This window comes from Argopecten irradians, chromosome 9 (genome assembly GCF_041381155.1).
Source record: "Argopecten irradians isolate NY chromosome 9, Ai_NY, whole genome shotgun sequence".
Classification (NCBI taxonomy): Eukaryota; Metazoa; Mollusca; class Bivalvia; order Pectinida; family Pectinidae; genus Argopecten; species Argopecten irradians.
In genome coordinates, this window is record NC_091142.1 from 438413 (window position 1) to 461590 (window position 23178).

The window sequence follows — 23178 nt, forward strand, 5'->3', positions numbered from 1 at the left end:
AATATAGCATTTTGATGAGGTAGATACATGGTTATATCGACCAAAGAAAAAAATATCGACCGAGGACGTAGTCCAAGGTCGATATTTTTTCTGTGGTCGATATAACCATGTATTGACCGAAATCAAAATGCTATATTTGTTTTATTATTTTTCTGGATTTTTTACATTTTGAAATGAGTGCAAATCTAAATAAGCATCACATTGTAAATTCTGCTTTGTTATGACTGTTACATTCTTATGATTTTGTAACATGTTTAATTTAAGAACAACATACGAAAACAGTATCAATTTATGCACTTTACGCTTTTATTATATGCACCTGGTATATGCTTGTTTGTAAGTTGCATACATGTGCATGTACTCCATTATATACCTGTAGCTCGATGTCTTAAGGTCACAATCAATTAAATGTTCAGTTTCTTCTCCGTTGAAATAATCCACTTCGACGTCAAACATATATTAAAAGATTCAGATTGACTTTAAGATACATTCTCTTATGCTTAGTACTTCATTCCGTAAAACAAAAATCGTATACATAACTTTACACTAGGATTAGCCTAGGCCAAATGTTGGTACTAGGTGGAATTTTAAGAAAATAAGCATCCAACGTATTCACTATTCAATGGCCCCAGACGCTTAATTAATGTTATTCGATTATTTTCTACTCTCCTACCGTGTTTATGTTGAAAATTTAAAAGCTTAAACTGTAGTCATCAGTTGGAAGTCATCATCATCTTTGTTAGAATCCGAAACAATCAACGTCGTCTGTCACATTTTGTGGTTACGCTTCAAACTCAGGTCATCAAGCGTTTGTTTCAAAGCGCCAGGAACACCAAGCGTTTTGTTAAAGTAGACGATAACGTTATCTAACAAGAGATCCCAGAGGGATCTTGGCGCCCACCAAAGAATGATCTACAGTTGAGAGCAAGCTAAACTTGGTAGTGAAGTGCACTGGAGTGCACAAGTAAAGTTAACTCCGGTTCACTAGCTAGTGCACTAGAGTTAACATCGTAGTGCACTAGAGTTAACAACGTAGTGCACTAGAGTTAACACTGTAGTGCACTAGAGTTCACATCGTAGTGCACAAGATAAATGAGCCTGATATTCCTACTTATTGCATAAATTGTACATGTACAATCTGTTCATGTATATATTTCATTGAATGGTTTTAAATATCTTTCAATTATTTCAGATGAATTACCAAATGTACTCTGTAATTAAAACTTAGCATAACTAAGTTAGTATGTAAATAATTAATTTATTAAATAAAATGGTTACTTTTATTGGTGTACAAATATGGGTTTCGTCTGAGTGATTTAGCCTTATATGAGTTTTAATATTAAAGTAAAGAATATACCGTAAGCTGCAATATGACTTGACCACATGCACCTTTTCTATAGATAATTTTTTTCAGAAAATAAATGAATTTATCTATTTATCAGGATCAAATATTTTATACTTGTTATAATACATTTACTAATAGCTACATTTATTACTCAGATCAAATATTAGGTATTCTAGATATTAATAGCTATATCTATTTTTAATTTATTTCATGTATTAAATTAATTTTTTTATTTGATTTTATTATTTATTTATTTGAATCATATATCTTCTTTTTTGCCATTCTAGAAATTAACAGCTACATATACTTGTATTTCACATTTAGAATGTCAGATTTTGTACATTTAGCAGTTTTGGCTATTACACTTTTATTATACTCTCATAAGTCGCTTGGTGAATTTTACCTGTACTGGCCAGGCCCCAGGGCAAGAAACTAAGCTAGGAGTCACCTGTCTTGTCATGCATGACTGTCCTTCCCCTAATCCTGTAATTACCTATGAAGCCAGTTCAATTAAAGTGAACAGTCAGGCAAGGATGGCTAAAGTCGGTAAAAATAGTGTGAATGTATCCAGTATAATTTCTTATGAAATGGAAAAATAAAATCTCTCGTCAAAATCTGTCTGCGTACGAAGAAATTAATTTAAAGTATGGAAATTCTAAAACGTCCTCCCGGCTCACTATGTCCGTAGTTACATTTCCACGCAGCCTCGCTTTCAATGCTTTCAACTTTCCTTTACTTTAATGGTCAGAACTGGGAAACTAAGCAGAACTTGACCATCGTATTAATATGTGAGAACTTTTGGAAGGCCAATGAACGCATTTAGACTGGTTTTCTTTGCCCGATCGACTATTCACTTTAACACACAAATTGTGATTCCTGAAAATACAGGTGAACAGGTGCCCTATGAGTTTTGATTTTTGAAAAGTTACAGAACTTTGTATTTTGTCAAGAGTCAACAATTTAACTGAAATAAATTAAGTTGAAATTTATTAAAAAATTCTTATTATTAGCTACCTTTGTACCCAAATAACTCAGTCAGAGACATACAAATATATATTTTATATGTCTCTAACTCTGTTAATTAATTCTAGCAAGAAATTTATATATTTATTTAACAGCTGTGCGATTGGGACGATCAGTCAATAAAATTTGCGAAATCATTCCATATGATAAACGGACCACGTTGATGAGTCTAATCATTTAAATCAAATCCTTATTTCTGTTTAAACATATATTTCTACACATGTAATATTACATCATAATATCTGAAATATATTTTGATTGATATATTAAATTTTGATTTATTTCTATATATATCTTTGTATAAACATATGAAATCTATATCAAAATTAAGCAGCAAAAGTTGTGTATATTTATTAAAAGATTAATAACTTAAAGTGATGATCATCGACCTGCATGTACATTAAAATAATGTAAGTGTCGCATATAATTCATGTTGTGTTTTAGTGTTTATACATACACATAAAATACAATATTTTTATCATATTCATATCAAGGATTTCTAACTACATACGTGTACATATTAATTATTTAATTGTTATCATATTTTATTGATGTGTAATTGGTACAAAAGTCTGTCACATACACTGATATACATGTACTGTACATTGTACATGGGGATACAGGTATACACTGTACCCGCATATATGACTTGTATACTGTAAACTCTAGGCACACAGGTCTGTCGTTATATATGGTCACTAGGCCTAGGGCCCTTTTCTCCCTATTTCCCCATCCCACCACCAGAGGTGACACCTTACCTGAGATGATCAGTCAGGCGTCACAGGTAAGGTATACCTAGTTTCTTTAACACCAGGGGGTCCATTATGGCATTCAATTCAATAGATATATAGCATGCTGTGACAGCCTCTGTACCTGATTAGTTTAGTAAAGTCAAACTGTCTACTTGACCCAAGGATTTATAAGTGAGAAGGATTCGTGTCTGTCTCTTTACATTACTAAGCACCACGCGAGACGCCTACGAACCAGGAATAAAAACCGTTTTTCTCAACAAATACTTGTCTTATCGAGTCAAACGAAACACCATTGTCAAATTTATTAAATTTCACGACGTTTATTACTTGCTTTAAAGACGGAATATTTAGAGGATATGTCTTCAATTTTCGTTAAAAAAATCGACAGCTCATGAAATGACGGCACCGCTTCAGAAAGTAAGACGGTAACCCTCGCACCCGCAAGCTACATAAAAGGCTGCGCCGGCGGATATCAAAGGAAAATCAGTCGTCGCCCAACGTCACGGTCAGTGCACAAACACAAAAGCGCCTGCCTTGGACTTCCCCAAAACCCAGTGTGACTTATCCTTCTCATATACGTCCTTGACTTGACCCCATTTGGTTTTGTTTTATATAATAAAAATAAACTTATAGCTACTTTTTATCAAAATACGCTATTCTTTCAATTGAGAATAATCGTTATAATATTGTTTTTTCCCTCAAAATGAAGATAATGTATTGTTTTGTATCTTGTTTTTATTTTATTTATATTTTTTGAGGAGATGGAGAGGGGGTTATTAATTATGTACTTAAATTTATACTACATGTGTACATGCATGGACATGTACATGTATATATGTGTATTCCAAACATGCTTCGGGACAATACCCCTTTGGCTCCTTTATACCCCAGCCCCACCCCAAACCTACCTACAATGTAGCTATATTGTATGTGTATTTCGCCACTCTGACACTTATTCTGTCCTCTGGACATGAATTGTTTTACCTGCAATTTAACTAACATGCTGGCTCAGGTATACATACGAACATCATACATATACTTGTCCAAGAAAAGGATGTGATTACATGAATGAACGTATGTATAATCAGATATTTAGATAATGTACTGTATAAATTTCTGGTAAAACCTATAATCTAGCTAGAATAAATGTAGCTTCATGAACACTGTATTTAAAAATGCAAGTTATTTAATTGACAATTTTAATTGTCCATGCACACTGTTGGGATTACTTTCATCCCCCATTACAATTCAATGTTAATAATTGTAAGGATCCATATGGTATCCGGAAAATTCATTCATTTATTTAATTCAAAATGAATACAAGTTATACCACAAATTTGAATATACTTGTATTTGTAAGGTTAAACTGGAACATGTGCGTATACGTATCACGTACAGGCACTGTAAAACTGAAGTGCACTACATAGTGCACTAGAGTTAACATTGTAGTGCACTAGAGTTAACACTGTAGTGAACTGGAGTTCACATCGTAGTGCACTCTAGTTTAGTTTACTTTGCTCCCAACTGTATGTCTGACAATGGAAAGAGGGATCTTTTCCCTGCTTTTCAAACTTTTTCAAACACACTATATACAAAATTTGAGACAGATCGCTATAGTACTTTATAAGAAATAGCGATAATAAACTTCAAGTATCAAAATCCAAGATGGCCGCCTGTCGACCATCTTGTAGACCGATCAGTCCCAAAATGCAATATGCACAACAAGAGTCATAGGGGAACCTGTATATGAAATTTGAGAAAGATCCTTTCAGCACTTTTTGAGAAATAGCGGTAACAAACTTCAACTATCAAAATCCAAGATGGCCGCCTGTTGGCAATCTTGTTGACCGATCGGTCCTAAAATGCACTATGCACAACTAGGGCCCTAGGGGAACCTATATATGAAATTTGAGAAAGATCCCTTCAACACTTTTTGAGAAATAGCGGTAACAAACTTTAACTATCAAAATCCAAGATGGCCGCCTGTCGGCTATCTTGTTGACCGATCGGTCCCAAAATGCAATATGCACAACTAGGGAACTAGGGGAACCTGTATATGAAATTTGAGAAAGATCCCTTCTGCACTTTTTGAGAAATAGCTGTAACAAACTTCAACTATCAAAATCCAAGATGGCCGACTGTCGGCCATCTTGTTGACCGATCGGTCCCAAAATGCAATACGCACAACTAGGGTCCCAGGGGAACCTACATATGAAATGTGAGAAAGATCCCTTCAGTACTTTCTGAGAAATAGCGGTAACAAGAATTGTTAACGGACGGACGGACGGACGGACGACGGACGACGGACCACGGACGAAAGGCGATTTGAATAGCCCACCATCATCATGGTGGGCAAAAAATAACCGTGCAATATACTTTTTTTTTTTAACCACTTCCGTAAAAATCGTGCAATAAAGTTTTTATCGGTGATCACGTGGTGTGTTTTTGACCAATGAGAAGTGACAAAAAATTCCAGAAAAATAATAATAAATCATATCAAATCATATCTAATATTAACTCATATCTAATATTAAATCATGCCTAAAATTAAATCATATCTAATATTAAATCATATCTAATATCTAATATTAAATCATATCTAATATTAAATCATATCTAATATCAAATCGTGTCTAATATTAAATCATATCTAATATTAAATCATATCTATCATATCTAATATTAAATCATATCTAATATTAAACATGTCTAAAATTAAATCATATCTAATATTAAATCATATCTAATATCATATCTAATATTAAATCATGTCTAATATTAAATCATATCTAATATTAAATCATGTCTAATATTTAATCATATCTAATATTAAATCATATCTAATATTAAATCATATCTAATATTAAATCAGGTCTAATATTAAATCATGTCTAATATTAAATCATATCTAATATTAAATCATATCTAATATTAAATCATTTCTAATATTAAATCATATCTAATATTAAATCATTTCTAATATTAAATCATATCTAATATTAAATCATGTCTAATACTAAATCATATCTAATATTAAATCATGTCTAATATTTAATCATATCTAATATTTAATCATATCTAATATTAAATCATATCTAATATTAAATCAGGCCTAATATTAAATCATGTCTAATATTAAATCATATCTAATATTAAATCATATCTAATATTAAATCATATCTAATATTAAATCATATCTAATATTAAATCATATCTAATATTAAATCAGGTCTAATATTAAATCATATCTAATATTAAAGGATTTGTGCAGCCAGATTTTTTTTTTGATAATACGTCAGGATATTGCTTTGGATGAATGAAAAATTAAGTCCCACCCAACGAATCGCCTAGCTTTTAGCGCTATCGGTTGGTTTTGGTCGTGATTTACAGGCAGTGTCGACTACGGTTCAGAGATAATGAGCTAGGTGGTCACGTGGTCTTGTGATGTCAGAGTAGTCCGCGGCTACACAAGGTAAGCCTAGTTCTTTACATATATACAGCATATATACGTATACGTTAGATCTACAATTTCAGTTTTGAGTAAATGGTTATTCTAGCTTTATGATGTAGATATTTTCAGTTTCAAAACATGCCATTTACACCACTTCAAAAATTCAAACAAACATATATCTAACTTTAGATTAGATAATCAGTCCAATTTGATAGCGATATCAAAATGATGTTCGGATCAGTCTGGACTGAGATTTAGATAGCATATGATGTAAATTTCAGTGTAATAAAAAACAGTATAATGTAACACTATCTTTTTACGAGTAAAATCCCAAAATTTAGCATGAATATATCTAGAATCCGTGTTTTTATTTCATTCAAATTTCTGCTATAACGATGCAAACACGGCACAGTTTTTGAGTAAAAATAAAATGGACGGTTATCAGTTATGTGATATTGGAGTTACAGTACCGAACTTATACCGAAAATAATATGTATATCTATATTGTTGCCTTTGAAACTTTATCCATAACGTTTACTAAAAAGCAGAAATGCATCAATGGTATTTCTGACATATGTTCCTATATTACAGTTTAAGTGTAGATTTAAATTCATTATTTCAAAATTATACTAAATCCTTAAAATAGTATATTCATTGTCGACCGTTTTGTATATCATACCGAGATTTAATAGTATGATATATGAACATTTATCGTATAATCCAAAAAGTAACCACATAAAGTGTTTAAATGAAAATTGAAATTACTTTTATACAGGCATTAAAAATAGATATAATATCTTGCACCTTTTTAAAAATATATTAAGTGATATTTAAATAAGTATATTTAGTGTGATAATGTTGTAACCCTTCTTGTATGACTATACATGTACATTTAGATTTGAAACGGTGAAAATACATGCTTAGAATTTTTACTAATACCTTAGAAATTACGGAAGATATGCCACGATTCCGTAATTACAGTACTAGACTGGAATAATTTTTAAGGTTAAACCTTTAGTTGAAATAGTTCTTAGAACCATTTTTGTTTCTGAATAAGTCACCTTCCATTTTTTGTTTTACCTGTGTACGACATATATATATATGTGTGTGTGTGTATGTAATATATATTCCTAGGTATGATCAGGTATATTTTATTTCCATTTGCTTTTACATCTTCATTTTAAAAATGGAGGTGACAATAAAAAAACCTAGAGCATAGATGTACGGGGGTTCCATAATTCAAATCACAATCCAATTAACGGATGTGTCACGGTACAAAAATAGTAATTTTTATATTTCAAACATTTGTTCAGATATTTCAGTATCAATTGTATTTCAAATATAGGAGATTATTATATTTGGTTTACATTCAAGATTTTGGAGCTAAGATTAGATAATTACATTTGAATAGAGCTAAGATTAGATAATTAGATTTAAATAGTGTTCATTAGTCCAGGTTGACCAGTGACCAGTCTTGGCATGTAAAGGGAGTCGACAGGTGACAAGCCCCTAAGCTGGCTCAGCCAGTCTAATTGTAACTAGTAAAATAAACATGTCCATTTAATTTGGGTTCTATTGTGCAATGTTGACCATAGGCATTTACTGTAAGGACATATTAGATTATCACTGTCATGTAAGATTTTTAGGGTAACTCCGCCCCCTAATTAATTGTATAGCCAATCAAAGTATAACTTCGTATCTTTAGTAAGTAATTGTAACATAGGGGATAATGATATGAACGTGTGTTAGTTAGTTAGAAAAAGAGTGTGGACCCGAGAGCAAGTGGTGTGCTGGCCTGTGCACAGGACCAATGGACATTATAGACCAATTTATAGTTCAGGCCAGCATCCCAATATGTAATGTGTGTTAGAATGACAAGAATGGAAAATAAATACTGAAGAGGAAATCAACTGTGTTTTGTTAATCATCAACAAATCAAATGAACAGTTCACCAAGTGCGTAGACCAACACGGAGGTTTCAGAAGGGTGTGGCTTATGCGATACCACGCTAATTCCCCAAACTAAATAGCCACATCCTGATGGACCTCCGAATCACAGAATTGGGGAAAATACCCAAAACCCCAGCAAACCACTTGGTGACAGATGTCCTAACCTGATTGACAGTAAGACAATAGCAAATACCCGATATAGTCAACGGAATAGCAAATTGCCCGCGGCCAGATGATTACAGGTGAGTTCGATGAATGGCGTTGTGTACAGGTAAACAACATCCTGGTCAAGGTATTACATAACCATCAAACCAAAGGCATGGCTAATTATATATCTATAATATCGGTGTATCTACTCGTATATCGATTAAAAATTGAAAGCGACCGCACAGTCTGAAAAAATAGTTTGTTTTGCTTAATATCTCAATATTAAGATCTTTTATAATATCAAAAGTAAATTCTTTCTACCACATGTTGAAACGTTTTGCGGTATTGTAATAAATGTATCTCGATTTATTCGGTTAGCAACACACAACACAATGTTTGTAATGATCAATCATCGGTGTGTACGTATGTCAAGCATCATATCCTTGATGCTTTAATCAAGGATTTCTTAAATTGTTACGTAAAATTTCATTTTACAGTCACAAACTTTGCAATTCACAATGTATCAAAGATACAGACTACAGGAAAATATTATCTAATTAAAGCGTATTCGTTGCTGAACTCCTCGACAAAAAATCTGAAACTTTTATTTCTGTGTGGATTTTCTTTCATAATTACACGAAGATACCTGATATTAGAGCATAAATTAGAGTTTTTGAAACATCGAATTTCACTCTTTTAGTTATATATAAACTTCACTCAAAAGTAATCATAAAAAAATCTTTGATCGGCTTTTCCTGTGACCGTCGATGTAAGTGATAGCACATCAGTTATAGTACAGCTATAAGCCACGGACTATTGTGACGTCACACGGTTTAGGGCTAGAAAATATGAAAATAGAAAATATTTGTCCTCGATATCGGTGGTTTACAGGTTATTCCGGTCGCGCGCGGCACGGAGATGTTTCTACATGGTCTAATAAAGTCATTTCCAGCATAAACTGAAATAATCATTTTTGACTGCACAAATCCTTTAAATCATATATAATATTAAATCATATCTAATATTTAATCATATCTAATATTAAATCATATCTAATATTAAATCATACCTTATATTAAATCATATCTAATATTAAATCATATCTAATATTAAATCATACCTTATATTAAATCATATCTAATATTAAATCATGTCTAATATCAAATCATATCTAATATGAAATCATATCTAATATTAAATCAGGTCTAATATCAAATCATATCTAATATTAAATCAGGTCTAATATCAAATCATATCTAATATTAAATCATATCTAATATTAAATCAGGTCTAATATTAAATCATATCTAATATTAAATCATATCTAATATTAAATCAGGTCTAATATTAAATCAGGTCTAATATTAAATCTTATATTAAATCATATCTAATTTTAAATCAGGTCTAATATTAAATCATGTCTAATATTTAATCATATCTAATATTAAATCATGTCTAATATTTAATTATATCTAATATTAAATCAGGTCTAATATTAAATCATATCTAATATTAAATCATATCTAATTTTAAATCAGGTCTAATATTAAATCATGTCTAATATTTAATCATATCTAATATTAAATCATGTCTTATATTTAATTATATCTAATATTAAATCATATCTAATATTAAATCATATCTAATATTAAATCAGGTCTAATATTGAATCATATCAAATCATATCTAATATTAAATCATATCTAATATTTAATCATATCTTATATTAAATCATATCTAATATTAAATCATGTCTAATATTAAATTATATCTAATTTTAAATTATATCTAATATTAAATTATATCTAATATTAAATCAGGTCTAATATTAAATTATATCTAATTTTAAATTATATCTAATATTAAATCATATCTAATATTAAATCAGGTCTAATATCAAATCATATCTTATATTAAATCATATCTAATATCAAATCATATCTAATATTAAATCATGTCTAATATCAAATCATATCTAATATTAAATCAGGTCTAATATTAAATCATATCTAATATTAAATCATATCTAATATTAAATCAGGTCTAATATTAAATCATATCAATATAAATCATATCTAATATTAAATCATATCTAATATTAAATCATGTCTAATATTAAATCATATCTAATATTAAATCATGTCTAATATTAAATCATATCTAATTTTAAATCAGGTCTAATATTAAATCATGTCTAATATTTAATCATTTCTTATATTAAATCATGTCTTATTATTTATTATATCTAATATTAAATCATATCTAATATTAAATCATATCTAATATTAAATCAGGTCTAATATTGAATCATATCAAATCATATCTAATATTAAATCATATATAATATTAAATCATATCTAATATTTAATCATATCTAATATTAAATTATATCTACTATTAAATCATGTCTAATATTAAATTATATCTAATTTTAAATTATATCTAATATTAAATTATATCTAATCTTAAATCATATCTAGTATTAAATCATATCTAATATAAAATCATATCTAATATTAAATCATATCTAATATTAAATCATGTCTAATATCAAATCATATCTAATATTAAATCAGGTCTAATATTAAACCATATCTAATATTAAATCAGGTCTAATATTAAACCATATCTAATATTAAATCATGTCTAATATTAAATCATATCTAATATTAAATCATGTCTAATATTAAATCAGGTCTAATATCAAATCATATCTAATATCAAATCATATCTAATATTAAATCAGGTCTAATATTAAATCATATCAAATCATATCTAATATTAAATCATATCTAATATTAAATCATGTCTAATATTAAATCATATCTAATATTAAATCATGTCTAATATTAAATCATATCTAATATTAAATCAGGTCTAATGTTAAATCATATCTAATCATATCTAATATTAAATCATATCTAATATTAAATCATATCTAATTTTAAATCATATCTAATATTAAATCATATCTTATATTAAATCATATCTAATATTAAATCATATCTATTATTAAATCATGTCTAATATTAAATTATATCTAATATTAAATCAGGTCTAATGTTAAATCATATCTAATCATATCTAATATTAAATCATATCTAATATTAAATCATATCTAATATTAAATCATATCTAATATTAAATCATATCTAATATTAAATCATGTCTAATATTAAATCATATCTAATATTAAATCAGGTCTAATGTTAAATCATATCTAATCATATCTAATTTTAAATTATATCTAATATCAAATCATATCTAATATTAAATCATATCTAATATTTAATCATATCTAATATTAAATCATATCTAATATTAAATCATGTCTAATATTAAATTATATCTAATTTTAGATTATATCTAATATTAAATCATACCTAATATCAAATCATATCTAATATTAAATCATATCTAATATTAAATCATATCTAATGTTAAATCATATCATGTCTAATTTTAAATTATATCTAATTTTAGATTATATCTAATATTAAATTATATCTTATATTAAATCATATCTAATATTAAATCATATCTAATATTAAATCATATCTAATATTAAATATATCTAATATTAAATCAGGTCTAATATCAAATCATATCTAATATTAAATCATATCTAATAGTAAATCATGTCTAATATCAAATCATATCTAATATTAAATCAGGTCTAATATTAAATCATGTCTAATATTAAATCATATCTAATATTAAATCATATCTAATATTAAAATCAGGTCTAATATCAAATCATATCTAATATTAAATCATATCTAATATTAAATCATATCTAATATTAAATCATATCTAATATAAATCATATCTAATATCAAATCATATCTAATATTAAATCATGTCTAATATTAAATCAGGTCTAATATCAAATCATATCTAATATTAAATCATATCTAAATCATATCTAATATTAAATCATATCTAATATTAAATCAGGTCTAATATCAAATCATATCTAATATTAAATCATAACTAATATTAAATCAGGTCTAATATTAAATCATGTCTAATATTAAATCATACCTAATATTAAATTATATCTAATATTAAATCATATCTAACATTAAATTATATCTAATGTTTAAATCATATCTAATATTAAATCAGGTCTAATATTAAATCATGTCTAATATTAAATCATATCTAATATTAAATCATATCTAATATTAAATCATGTCTAATATTAGATCAGGTCTAATATCAAATCATATCTAATATTAAATCATATCTAATATTAAATCAGGTCTAATATTAAATCATATCAAATCATATCTACTATTAAATCATATCTAATATTAAATCATATCTAATATTAAATCAGGTCTAATATTAAATCATGTCTAATATTAAATCATATCTAATATTAAATTATATCTAATATTAAATCATGTCTAATATTAAATCATGTCTAATATTAAATCATGTCTAATTTTAAATTATCTCTAATCTTAAATTATATCTAATATCAAATCATATCTAATTTTAAATCATATCTAATATTAAATCATATCTAATATTAAATCAGGTCTAATATTAAATCATGTCTAATATTAAATTATATCTGATTTTAAATTATATCTAATATTAAATTATATCTAATATTAAATCATATCTAATATTAAATCATATCTAATTTTAAATCAGGTCTAATATAAAATCATATCTAATATTAAATCATATCTAATATTAAATCAGGTCTAATATTAAATCATATCTAATAATATCTAATAATAAATCATGTCTAATATTAAATCATATCTAATATTAAATTATATCTAATATTAAATTATATCTAATATTAAATCATGTCTAATATTAAATCATGTCTAATTTTAAATTATCTCTAATATTAAATTATATCTAATATCAAATCATATCTAATATTAAATCATATCTAATATCAAATCATGTCTAATATTAAATTATATCTAATATTAAATCATATCTAATATCAAATCATATGTAATATTAAATCATATCTAATATTAAATCATGTCTAATATTAAATCATATGTAATATTAAATTATATCTAATATTAAATTATATCTAATATTAAATCATGTCTAATTTTAAATCATGTCTAATTATATCTAATATTAAATTATCTCTAATATTAAATTATATCTAATATCAAATCATATCTAATATTAAATCATATCTAATATTATATCATATCTAATATTAAATCAGGTCTAATATTGAATCATATCAAATTATATCTAATATTAAATCATATCTAATATCAAATCATATCTAATATTAAATCATATCTAATATTAAATCATATCTAATATCAAATCATATCTAATATTAAATCATATCTAATATTAAATCATGTCTAATATTAAATTATATCTAATTTTAAATAATATCTAATATAAATCATATCTAATATCAAATCATATCTAATATTAAACAGGTCTAATATTAAATCATGTCTAATATTAAATCATATCTAATATTAAATCATATCTAATATTAAATCATATCTAATATTAAATCATATCTAATATTAAATCATATCTAATATTAAATTATATCTAATTTTAGATTATATCTAATATTAAATCATATCTAATATTAAATCATATCTAATATTAAATTATATCTAATGTTAAATCATATCATGTCTAATTTTAAATTATATCTAATTTTAGATTATATCTAATATTAAATCAGTATCAGTATGAACTACTAATCAGAGTTATGTAATTCTTTCCTTACTTATAATAAAATATAGATATCAATGCATTCATTTCTTTTGTATGTACAATATCAACCTTCATGTCAAATCTTGTGTCTGGTTTATCCGAGCCATAGTTCCTGAGAGCCTCGTCGTATGTCATGACAGGAAATGTTTCAGGTAACTGTCCCGCTGCCTTCGGCCAGCAGTGGTGTAATAATCCCTCTATCAGCCTCATAATGTGTGTCTGTGAGGTGAAGGCCATCTCAATATCTAACTACAATAGGATCATAACATAGCAAGTCTCCACACAGTCCAATCATATTTAAACAGGATAGGAACATTAAAATGTCTAATTAATATTCAAATATTCTCATGAATATTTAAATATTCTCATAAATATTTAAACAATCTGATGAATATCAAAACAATTTATGAATATATCAAAAAGAAATACATATCCTAATATTCTTAGAATATTCAAGCAGTTTTAAGTATCACATGATTAAAAACAAGCTATGAATAATAAAAAACTCATATGGATGTTTTAATATTCATATAACTAAGCAGTATATGAATATTGAAACAATCTAAGATTCCAGTAACTTATAATTATCGATATCCAAATAATGCTAGTGTCTAATATATCTAAGAATATTCAAACAGTCTAACAGAAAATCCATTCTCCTATTTGCCCTTTGCTGAGCCTTTATGAATTTTCCTGTGGATGTTGGATCAATTTGTGAATATTTTCATATTTAACAAAATCTCTATCACTGTCTTACCTGTGTGAACTCTGGTTGCCTATCTGGTTTCTGGGTTTCGTCTCGGTAACATCTGGCAACTTGGAAATACCTGTCTATCCCACCAATCATCAGAAGCTGCTTAAACTAAACATTAACATGGTCATCAGTAAACATTAATTGTCATGAGTAAACATCGTCATCAGTAAACATCGTCATCAGTAAACATCATCATCAGTAAACATCATCATCAGTAAACATTGTCATCAGTAAACATTGTCATGAGTAAACATCGTCATCAGTAAACATCATCATCAGTAAACATCGTCATCAGTAAACATTGTCATCAGTAAACATTGTCATGAGTAAACATCGTCATCAGTAAACATCGTCATCAGTAAACATTGTCATCAGCAAACATTGTCATGGGTTTACATCGTCATCAGTAAACATCGTCATCAGTAAACATTTTCATTGGTAAACATCGTCATCAGTAAACATTGTCATCAGTAAACATCGTCATGAGTAAACATTGTCATCAGTAAACATCGTCATCAGTAAAAATTGTCATCAGTAAACATCGTCATCAGTAAACATCGTCATCAGTAAACATTGTCATCAGTACACATTGTCATCAGTAAACATCGTCATCAGTAAACATCATCATCAGTAAACATTGTCATGAGTAAACATCGTCATCAGTAAACATTGTCATCGATAAACATTGTCATGAGTAAACATTGTCATGAGTAAACATCGTCATGAGTAAACATCGTCATCAGTTAAGATCATAAAAAAAAATCGTCTTCAGTAAACATCATCATCAGTAAACAACAACATCATCATCAGTAAACAACAACATCGTCATCAGTAAACATCAACATCGTCATTAGTAAACATCGTTATGAATAAACATCAACATTGTCATCAGTAAACATCAACATCGTCATTAGTAAACATCGTTATGAATAAACATCAACATTGTATTAGTAAACATCAACATCATAATTAGTAAACATCAACATCAGTAAACATCGTCACCGGTAAACATCGTCATCAGTAAACATCATCATCAGTAAACATTGTTATGAATAAACATCAACATCGTCATCAGAAAACATAAACATTGTCATCAGTAAACATCAACATCAGCATCAGTAAACCTCATCATCGTCATCAGTAAACAATGTCATCAGTAAACCTCAACATCGTCATCAGTTAACATCAACATTTAATAATCATCCATAACTGCTAAAATAAACAGGTTATCTGCTGTGGACTATGCCACAATCTATTGCCATGGTTACCTGCTGGGGACTTTGAGGAAGACTGTAAAACCGCCCTTTATGCCGAGTTGGAACCAGGAATTCTTTAGCTCCCTGTAAGTGTATTCATACTATTTCTAACCCTTTCTGATATAGATAATGCTATACACCAGAATAGGTAATTAACCATGTGCAATTCATCATTAAATTAATATTGAATATAATATATATACATATACCATATTCACTGTAATTAGGTAGTGCCCCTCCCCTATGAGCACCCCTCACCACTTCTGGAGAAGGAATTGTGAAATAACCTCATCTCATGGATTAAACAATGTTTTACAACTGTGTGATGTTTATAACATTTACATTGTATACCATATTACATGAAATTCTTGTAATTCCCTGTGTATTAACATGTGAATTAGATGTAATAATGTCGTAATAAAGGCATATGTTGACTGTGACAGATTAATGTGCCAGTTCAAATATAATGGTGATTTTTTTCGATCTACAACTCTATGACAAAAACAGTATATGAACATTTTATGTACAATCACTAATGGTATTAGCGTGATATACCAGGTACTTGTTTTGTTGTTAAAAACATTATCAACAATATAACATTTTACAATTTTCATAAAGAATGAAGTTTTGCCTTATAACTCATTATTGGCTCTGAAGTGAGTTAAGATACAGAATAAAGTCATAATTGAAGTGATAGAAGACCACTTACCCCAGGTGTTTTCCTAAACAGGGTCGGAGTTTCCACGTCCACAAATCCTGGAAACAAAATCAAACGTCTCCAGTAATATCCTTATAACAAGGCTGGTAGGTAATAAACTAGATACATATGAGAAGGTATAGCTCCAACCTTCATTGCACGGATCAGGCATTATGGAGACGACCTGAAGCAGACTGGATGGAATGAACGATACTGGACCCCCTCCACACCCCTTTCCCTTCAACATTAGACCCCCACCCCCAACACCTTCCCTTCAACATTAGACCCCCCCACCCCCAACACCTTCCCTTCAACATTAGACCCCCTCCCCCACCCCCAACACCTTCCCTTCAACATTAGACCAACACCTCCGACACCTTCCCTTCAACATTAGACCCCCACCCCCAACACCTTCCCTTCAACATTAGACCCCCACCCCCAACACCTTCCCTTCAACATTAGACCCCCACCCCCAACACTAGACCCCCCACCCACCCCCAACACCTTCCCTTCAACATTAGACCCCCATCCCCCACCCCCAACACCTTCCCTTCAACATTAGACCCCCCCCTCCCCCACCCCCAACACCTTCCCTTCAACATTAGACCCCCACCCCCAACACCTTCCCTTCAACATTAGACCCCCCCCCCCCAACACCTATCCTTCAACATTAGACCCCCCACCCCCAACACCTTCCCTTCAACATTAGACCCCCCCCCCCCACCCACCCCCTTACACCTTCCCTTCAACATTAGACCCCCCCCCCCAACACCTTCCCTTCAACATTAGACCCCCCCCCTCCCCCACTCCAACACCTTCCCTTCAACATTAGACCCAAACACCCACCCCCACACCTACAATTTGACCTCGCTTCTGACCTCATGGTTAATAAAAATGTTGCTCATTAAACCAGCAGCTTTTTATAAACAATCAATGATTTAGTTATAGAAATAGACTCACCATGAGAGTTACAAAGGAATTCTCGAGCTTTCATGATAAATGATGAACGGAGCCGGAGAACCTTCTGCATCTGAACACTGCGGATATCTAAATAACGATGTTCCATTTTGACATCAGATGTCACCTTGGTAGAGAATAAGGTTTCAAACATTATTTTATATATATATTTATATCTCTTGTATTTATATTATCTATACCTTGTGAAATAAACGCTTTATCTAACGGCAGTTTACAAAGCATCTTAAAACAATAAAATTTGCCTTAGTGACCATCCACCTCTGTATCACAAGTACCTGCTTTCTTCTGATCACAATTTTCTACCTGTGTATAAGGACCACTTTATTTTAAAGCTATTTGTCATTAAATGTTATAGACAGTAAAATAATGTGTATGCTCTTGCTGTACATGCATGGGTAGATTTACCAACTGTAAATCACATTGACATGGTAAATGTATTTTTTTTTTATTTTAATTTTTTCTTTTCAAGTTATATGTGCCGTAACTAGGTGAAATTTTGGCATGTTATTTTTTCTTCATTAATCTATAGAAAACTATAAGGTTTGATGAATTAAGCCCTGAAAATCATTCAAATGGCTTCAGATGCCTTATACACGTAAGTTACAACACAGAAATTTTGTACTGTAAAATTGTGGCTATTTATGCCTCGTGTATCTTTAGATGGAAACTTTCCTGCAGAAATCACTTTACAATTACTAATAACGATGTGAAATGAAATTGTAGACCACAATTTGGCTTCAAGGTCTGACTCATTTCGCTTCACTATAGATGTACATATAATGATTTTTGGCAGTACTGCTAAAAAACATTTTCTGCTCTTATTTGTATTTGTAAAATTAAAATTAATGCATTGAAAGTACTGTAATTTTCTAAATGTTAGTATCTTTTGGTGATGAATAACATATTAAAAGATTATCTTGATTCGTTAGTATGAAAAATACGGCAAATATAACTTCAACATAAAGAGAAATTAATGAAGATATCTGAGGGAAATCTTACTAACTTTGTTGTAGGTGACACAAGTTGGATAAAACGGTAAGTGTGAGTCGCATGTATTTAAAACTTTTATTTCTGAAGGAGAGATCTCCACCTCTCCACTACCAACATCCTGAAAAAGAAAAGATTGACAACGATTAATTTGTTAATTTCTGTCCAGGTTGGAAGCTTTTATTATGCCATTAAAGACCCACTACCTTTCCAAAACATTTTTAAGTAAAACAAGATCGATAATTTTGTAGAGTTGCAAAAGTTATTGATTTACCGTTACCGGTATTACAACACATATCATCACGATCTGAACAATTTAATTAAAATAAATGATACCACTACCTTTCCAAAACATTTTTAAGTAAAACAAGATCGATAATTTTGTAGAGTTGCAAAAGTTATTGATTTACCGTTACCGGTATTACAACACATATCATCACGATCTGAACAATTTAATTAAAATAAATGATATGTTAATTTTCATAATCACAAGCTAGCCACTGTGCAAATATTTATCTGAAACAAGAGCACAATTGATGCAGACTCTTGAACATATATAGAATTCTACTGATTTCTTCTGAATAAAAGCACTCCTAATAATTGGATTGAGTATTACAAATATTGTAGGGCTAATTACTCCTCCATTAAAACAAACAATGCTTTAGGTAACTCCTCCATTAAAACAAACAATGCTTTAGGTAACTCCTCCATTAAAACAAACAATGCTTTAGGTAACTCCTCCATTAAAACAAACAATGCTTTAGGTAACTCCTCCATTAAAACAAACAATGCTTTAGGTAACTCCTCCATTAAAACAAACAATGCTTTAGTAACTCTCGTTTAAAACAAACATTGTTTTTAGTAACTCCTCCATTTAAAACAAAGCATTGCTTTAGGACTCCTCCATTAAAACAAACATTACTTTAGGTAACTCCTGCCTTAAAACAAACAATGCTTTAGTAACTCTTCATTAAAACAAACATTGCTTTAGGAACTCCTCCATTATAACAAAACAATGCTTTAGGTAACTCCTCCATTAAAACAAACAATGCTTAAGGTAACTTCTCCATTAAAACAAACATTGCTTTAGGGAACTCCTCCATTAAAAACAAACAATGCTTTATGGAAACTCCTTCATTAAAACGAACAATGCTTTAGGTAACGTCCTACCATTAAAACAAACAAAATCTTTAGGGAACTCCTCCCATTAAAACACACATTGCTTTTAGGTAACTCCTCCATTAAAAACAAACAATGCTTTAAGGCTAACTCTTCCATTAAAGACAAACATTGCTTTAGGTAACTCCTTCGTTAAAACAAACATTGCTTAAGGGAAACTCCCTCCATTACAACATACATTGCTTTAGGTAAATCCTCCATTAAAACAAACAATGCTTTAGGAAACTGCCTCCTTGTAAACAAAACATTGCTATCGGTACAACTCCTCCGTTAAAAAATCAAAACCATTGCTTAATGTAACGCCTCCATTAAAAACAAACATTGCTTTGGGTAACTCCCCTGCATTAAAACAAACAATTGCTTTAGGTGTAGCTCCTCCATTAAAACAAACTATGCTTTAGGCTAAATACTCCATTAAAACAAACATTGCTTTAGGTAACTCCTCCCTTCCGTTAAAACAAACAATGCTTTAGGTAACTCCTCCATTAAAACAAACAATGATGTAGTAGCTCCTCCCTCCGTTAAACAAAAACCATTGCTTTAGGTAACTTCTATCCATTAAAAACCAAAGCATTGCATTAGGTACCTCCTCCATTAACACAAACATTGCTTTAGGTAAAATCCTCCATTACCACAAACAATGCTTTAGTAGCTCCTACCCCTCCATTGAAACAGAGCAATGCTTTATGTAGCTCCTCCATTGAAACAAAACAATGCTTGTATGTACACTCCTCCATTAAAAACAAACATTGCTTTAGGATAACTTCTCCATTAAAACAAATCTCAATTGCTTTAGGTAAACTCCTCCATAAAAACAAAAGAAAGCTTAGGTAACTCCTCCCATTAAAACAAACGATGCTTTCGTCACATCCTCCGTTAAAAACAAACAATGCTTTATGTTAGCTCCTCCATTAAAAACAACAATGCTTTAGGTAACTTCACCATTAAAACAATCAATGCTTTGGGAAACTCCTCCATTAAAACAAACATTGCTTTAGGCTTTAGTTAACTCCTCCATTAAAACAGACAATGCCTTTAGGTAGCTCCACCAATAAAACAACACAATGCTTTAGGTAGCTCCTCCATTAAAACAAGACAATTGCTTTAGGGTAAAACTCTCCGTTAAGACAAAGCAATGCTTTAAGGTAACCTCACCATTAAAACAAACCATTGCTTTAGGGTTAACTCCTCCGTTAAGACAAACATTTCTTTTATGGTAGCATCTCCAATAAAAACAAACATTGCATTAGGTAAGCCCCTCCGTTAAAACAAACATTGCTTTAGGTAACATCTTCCATTAAACCAAGCATTGCTTTTGGGTAGCTCCTGCAATAAAACAAAACAATACTTTAGGGGAACTCCTTCCATTAAAACAAAACCATTGCTTTAAGTAATTCTTCCATTAAAACAAACATTGTTTTAGGTACCTACTTCCATTAAAACAAACAATGCTTTATGGTAAACTCCTACATTAAATAACAAAACAATGCTTTAGGTAAACCTTTCCGTTAAAACAAACAATGCGTTAGGTATCCTCCTCCCTCCATTAAAACAAACAATGCTTTAGGTAACTCGCATTGAAACCTAGCAAATGCTTTATGTAGCTCCTCCATTAAAACAAACGATGGCTTTAGGTAACTCTCATTAAAACAAACAATGCTTTAGGTAACTCCTCCGTTAAAAACAAACAATGCTTTAGGTAACTCCTTCGTTAAAACCAAACAATGCCTTTATGTTTTACTTCTCCATTAAAATAACAAACAAGGCTTTAGGTAACTCCTCCATTAAAACAAACATTGCTTTAGGTAACTCTTCTCCATGTAAAACAAACAATGCTTTTAAGGTAGCTCCTCCCATTAATACAAACAATGCTTTTGGGTAACCCCTCCATATAAAACAAACATTGCTTTAGGTAGCTCCTCCAAGTAAAACAAACAATGCTTTAGGTAGCTCCCCTCCGTTATAACAAACACTGCTTTAGGTAACTCTTCCATTAAAACAAGCAATGCTTTAGGTAACTCCTCCGTTAAAACAAACAATGCTTTAGGTAACTCCTCATTAACAAACAACTCCCCATTAAAAAACAAACCATTGCTTTATGTAACTCTTCCTCATTAAAACAAGACAATGCTTTAGGTAACTCCTCCCTCATTAAAAACAAACAATGCTTTTAGGTAAACTCCTCCGTTAGAAACAAACAATGGTTTAGGTAACTCCATCCATTAGAAACAAACAATGCTATAGGTAAATCCTTCCCGCCATTAAAAAATAAAAATGCTTAAGGTAACTCCTCCCTCCTAAACATACAATGCTTTTAGTAGCTAATCCATTAAAACAAACAATGCTTTAGGTAACTCCTACCATGTAAAAAAAACAATGCTATTAGGTAACCGTCCTCCATTAAAACATAACAATGCTTTAGGTAACTCCTCCATTAAAACAAACCAGTGCTTTAGGTAAACTTCTCCATTAAAACAACCATGCTTTAAGGTAACATCTTCCATTAACAAAAACACATGCTTTAGGTAACTCTTCCATTAAAACAAACAAATTGCGTTAGGTATCTCGTCCATTAAACAAAAACATTGTCTTGGTAAACCCCCTCCCATAAGACAAACGATGCTTTAAGTAACTCATCCGTTGAAAAACAACAAATGCTTTTAGGGAAGCTCCTCCCATTTACAACAAAACATGGCTTTAGGGACGTCCTCCCTCCATTAAAACAAACAATGCTTTAAAAAAGGTTTTAAACCTTTTCTTTCCCTCCCATAAAACAAGCAATGCTTTAGGTAACTCTTCCATAAAAACAAACATTTCTTTACGGTAACTACTCCAATAAAAACAAACATTGCTTTAGGTAACTTCCTCCATTAAAACAAACAATGCTAGTACTCTCCATAAAACAAACAATGCTTTAAGGTAACACT

At 29.8% G+C, this 23178-nt stretch overlaps 1 protein-coding gene across 4 annotated transcripts in view; it reads right to left on the reverse strand.

The window, feature by feature from the left end:
- LOC138331040 (aspartate--tRNA ligase, mitochondrial-like) overlaps window positions 1–23178 on the reverse strand; it is a 669399-nt gene that overhangs the window by 60857 nt on the left and 585364 nt on the right. For all 4 annotated transcript variants that reach the window (XM_069278496.1, XM_069278498.1, XM_069278495.1 and 1 more), the window contains exons 4-9: window positions 19089–19193; window positions 18068–18191; window positions 17120–17166; window positions 16423–16494; window positions 15158–15262; window positions 14470–14649 (exon numbers count right to left, since the gene is read on the reverse strand). In XM_069278496.1, the coding sequence (XP_069134597.1) occupies window positions 14470–14649; window positions 15158–15262; window positions 16423–16494; window positions 17120–17166; window positions 18068–18191; window positions 19089–19193 (633 nt within the window). The remainder of the gene's footprint in view (window positions 1–14469; window positions 14650–15157; window positions 15263–16422; window positions 16495–17119; window positions 17167–18067; window positions 18192–19088; window positions 19194–23178) is intronic.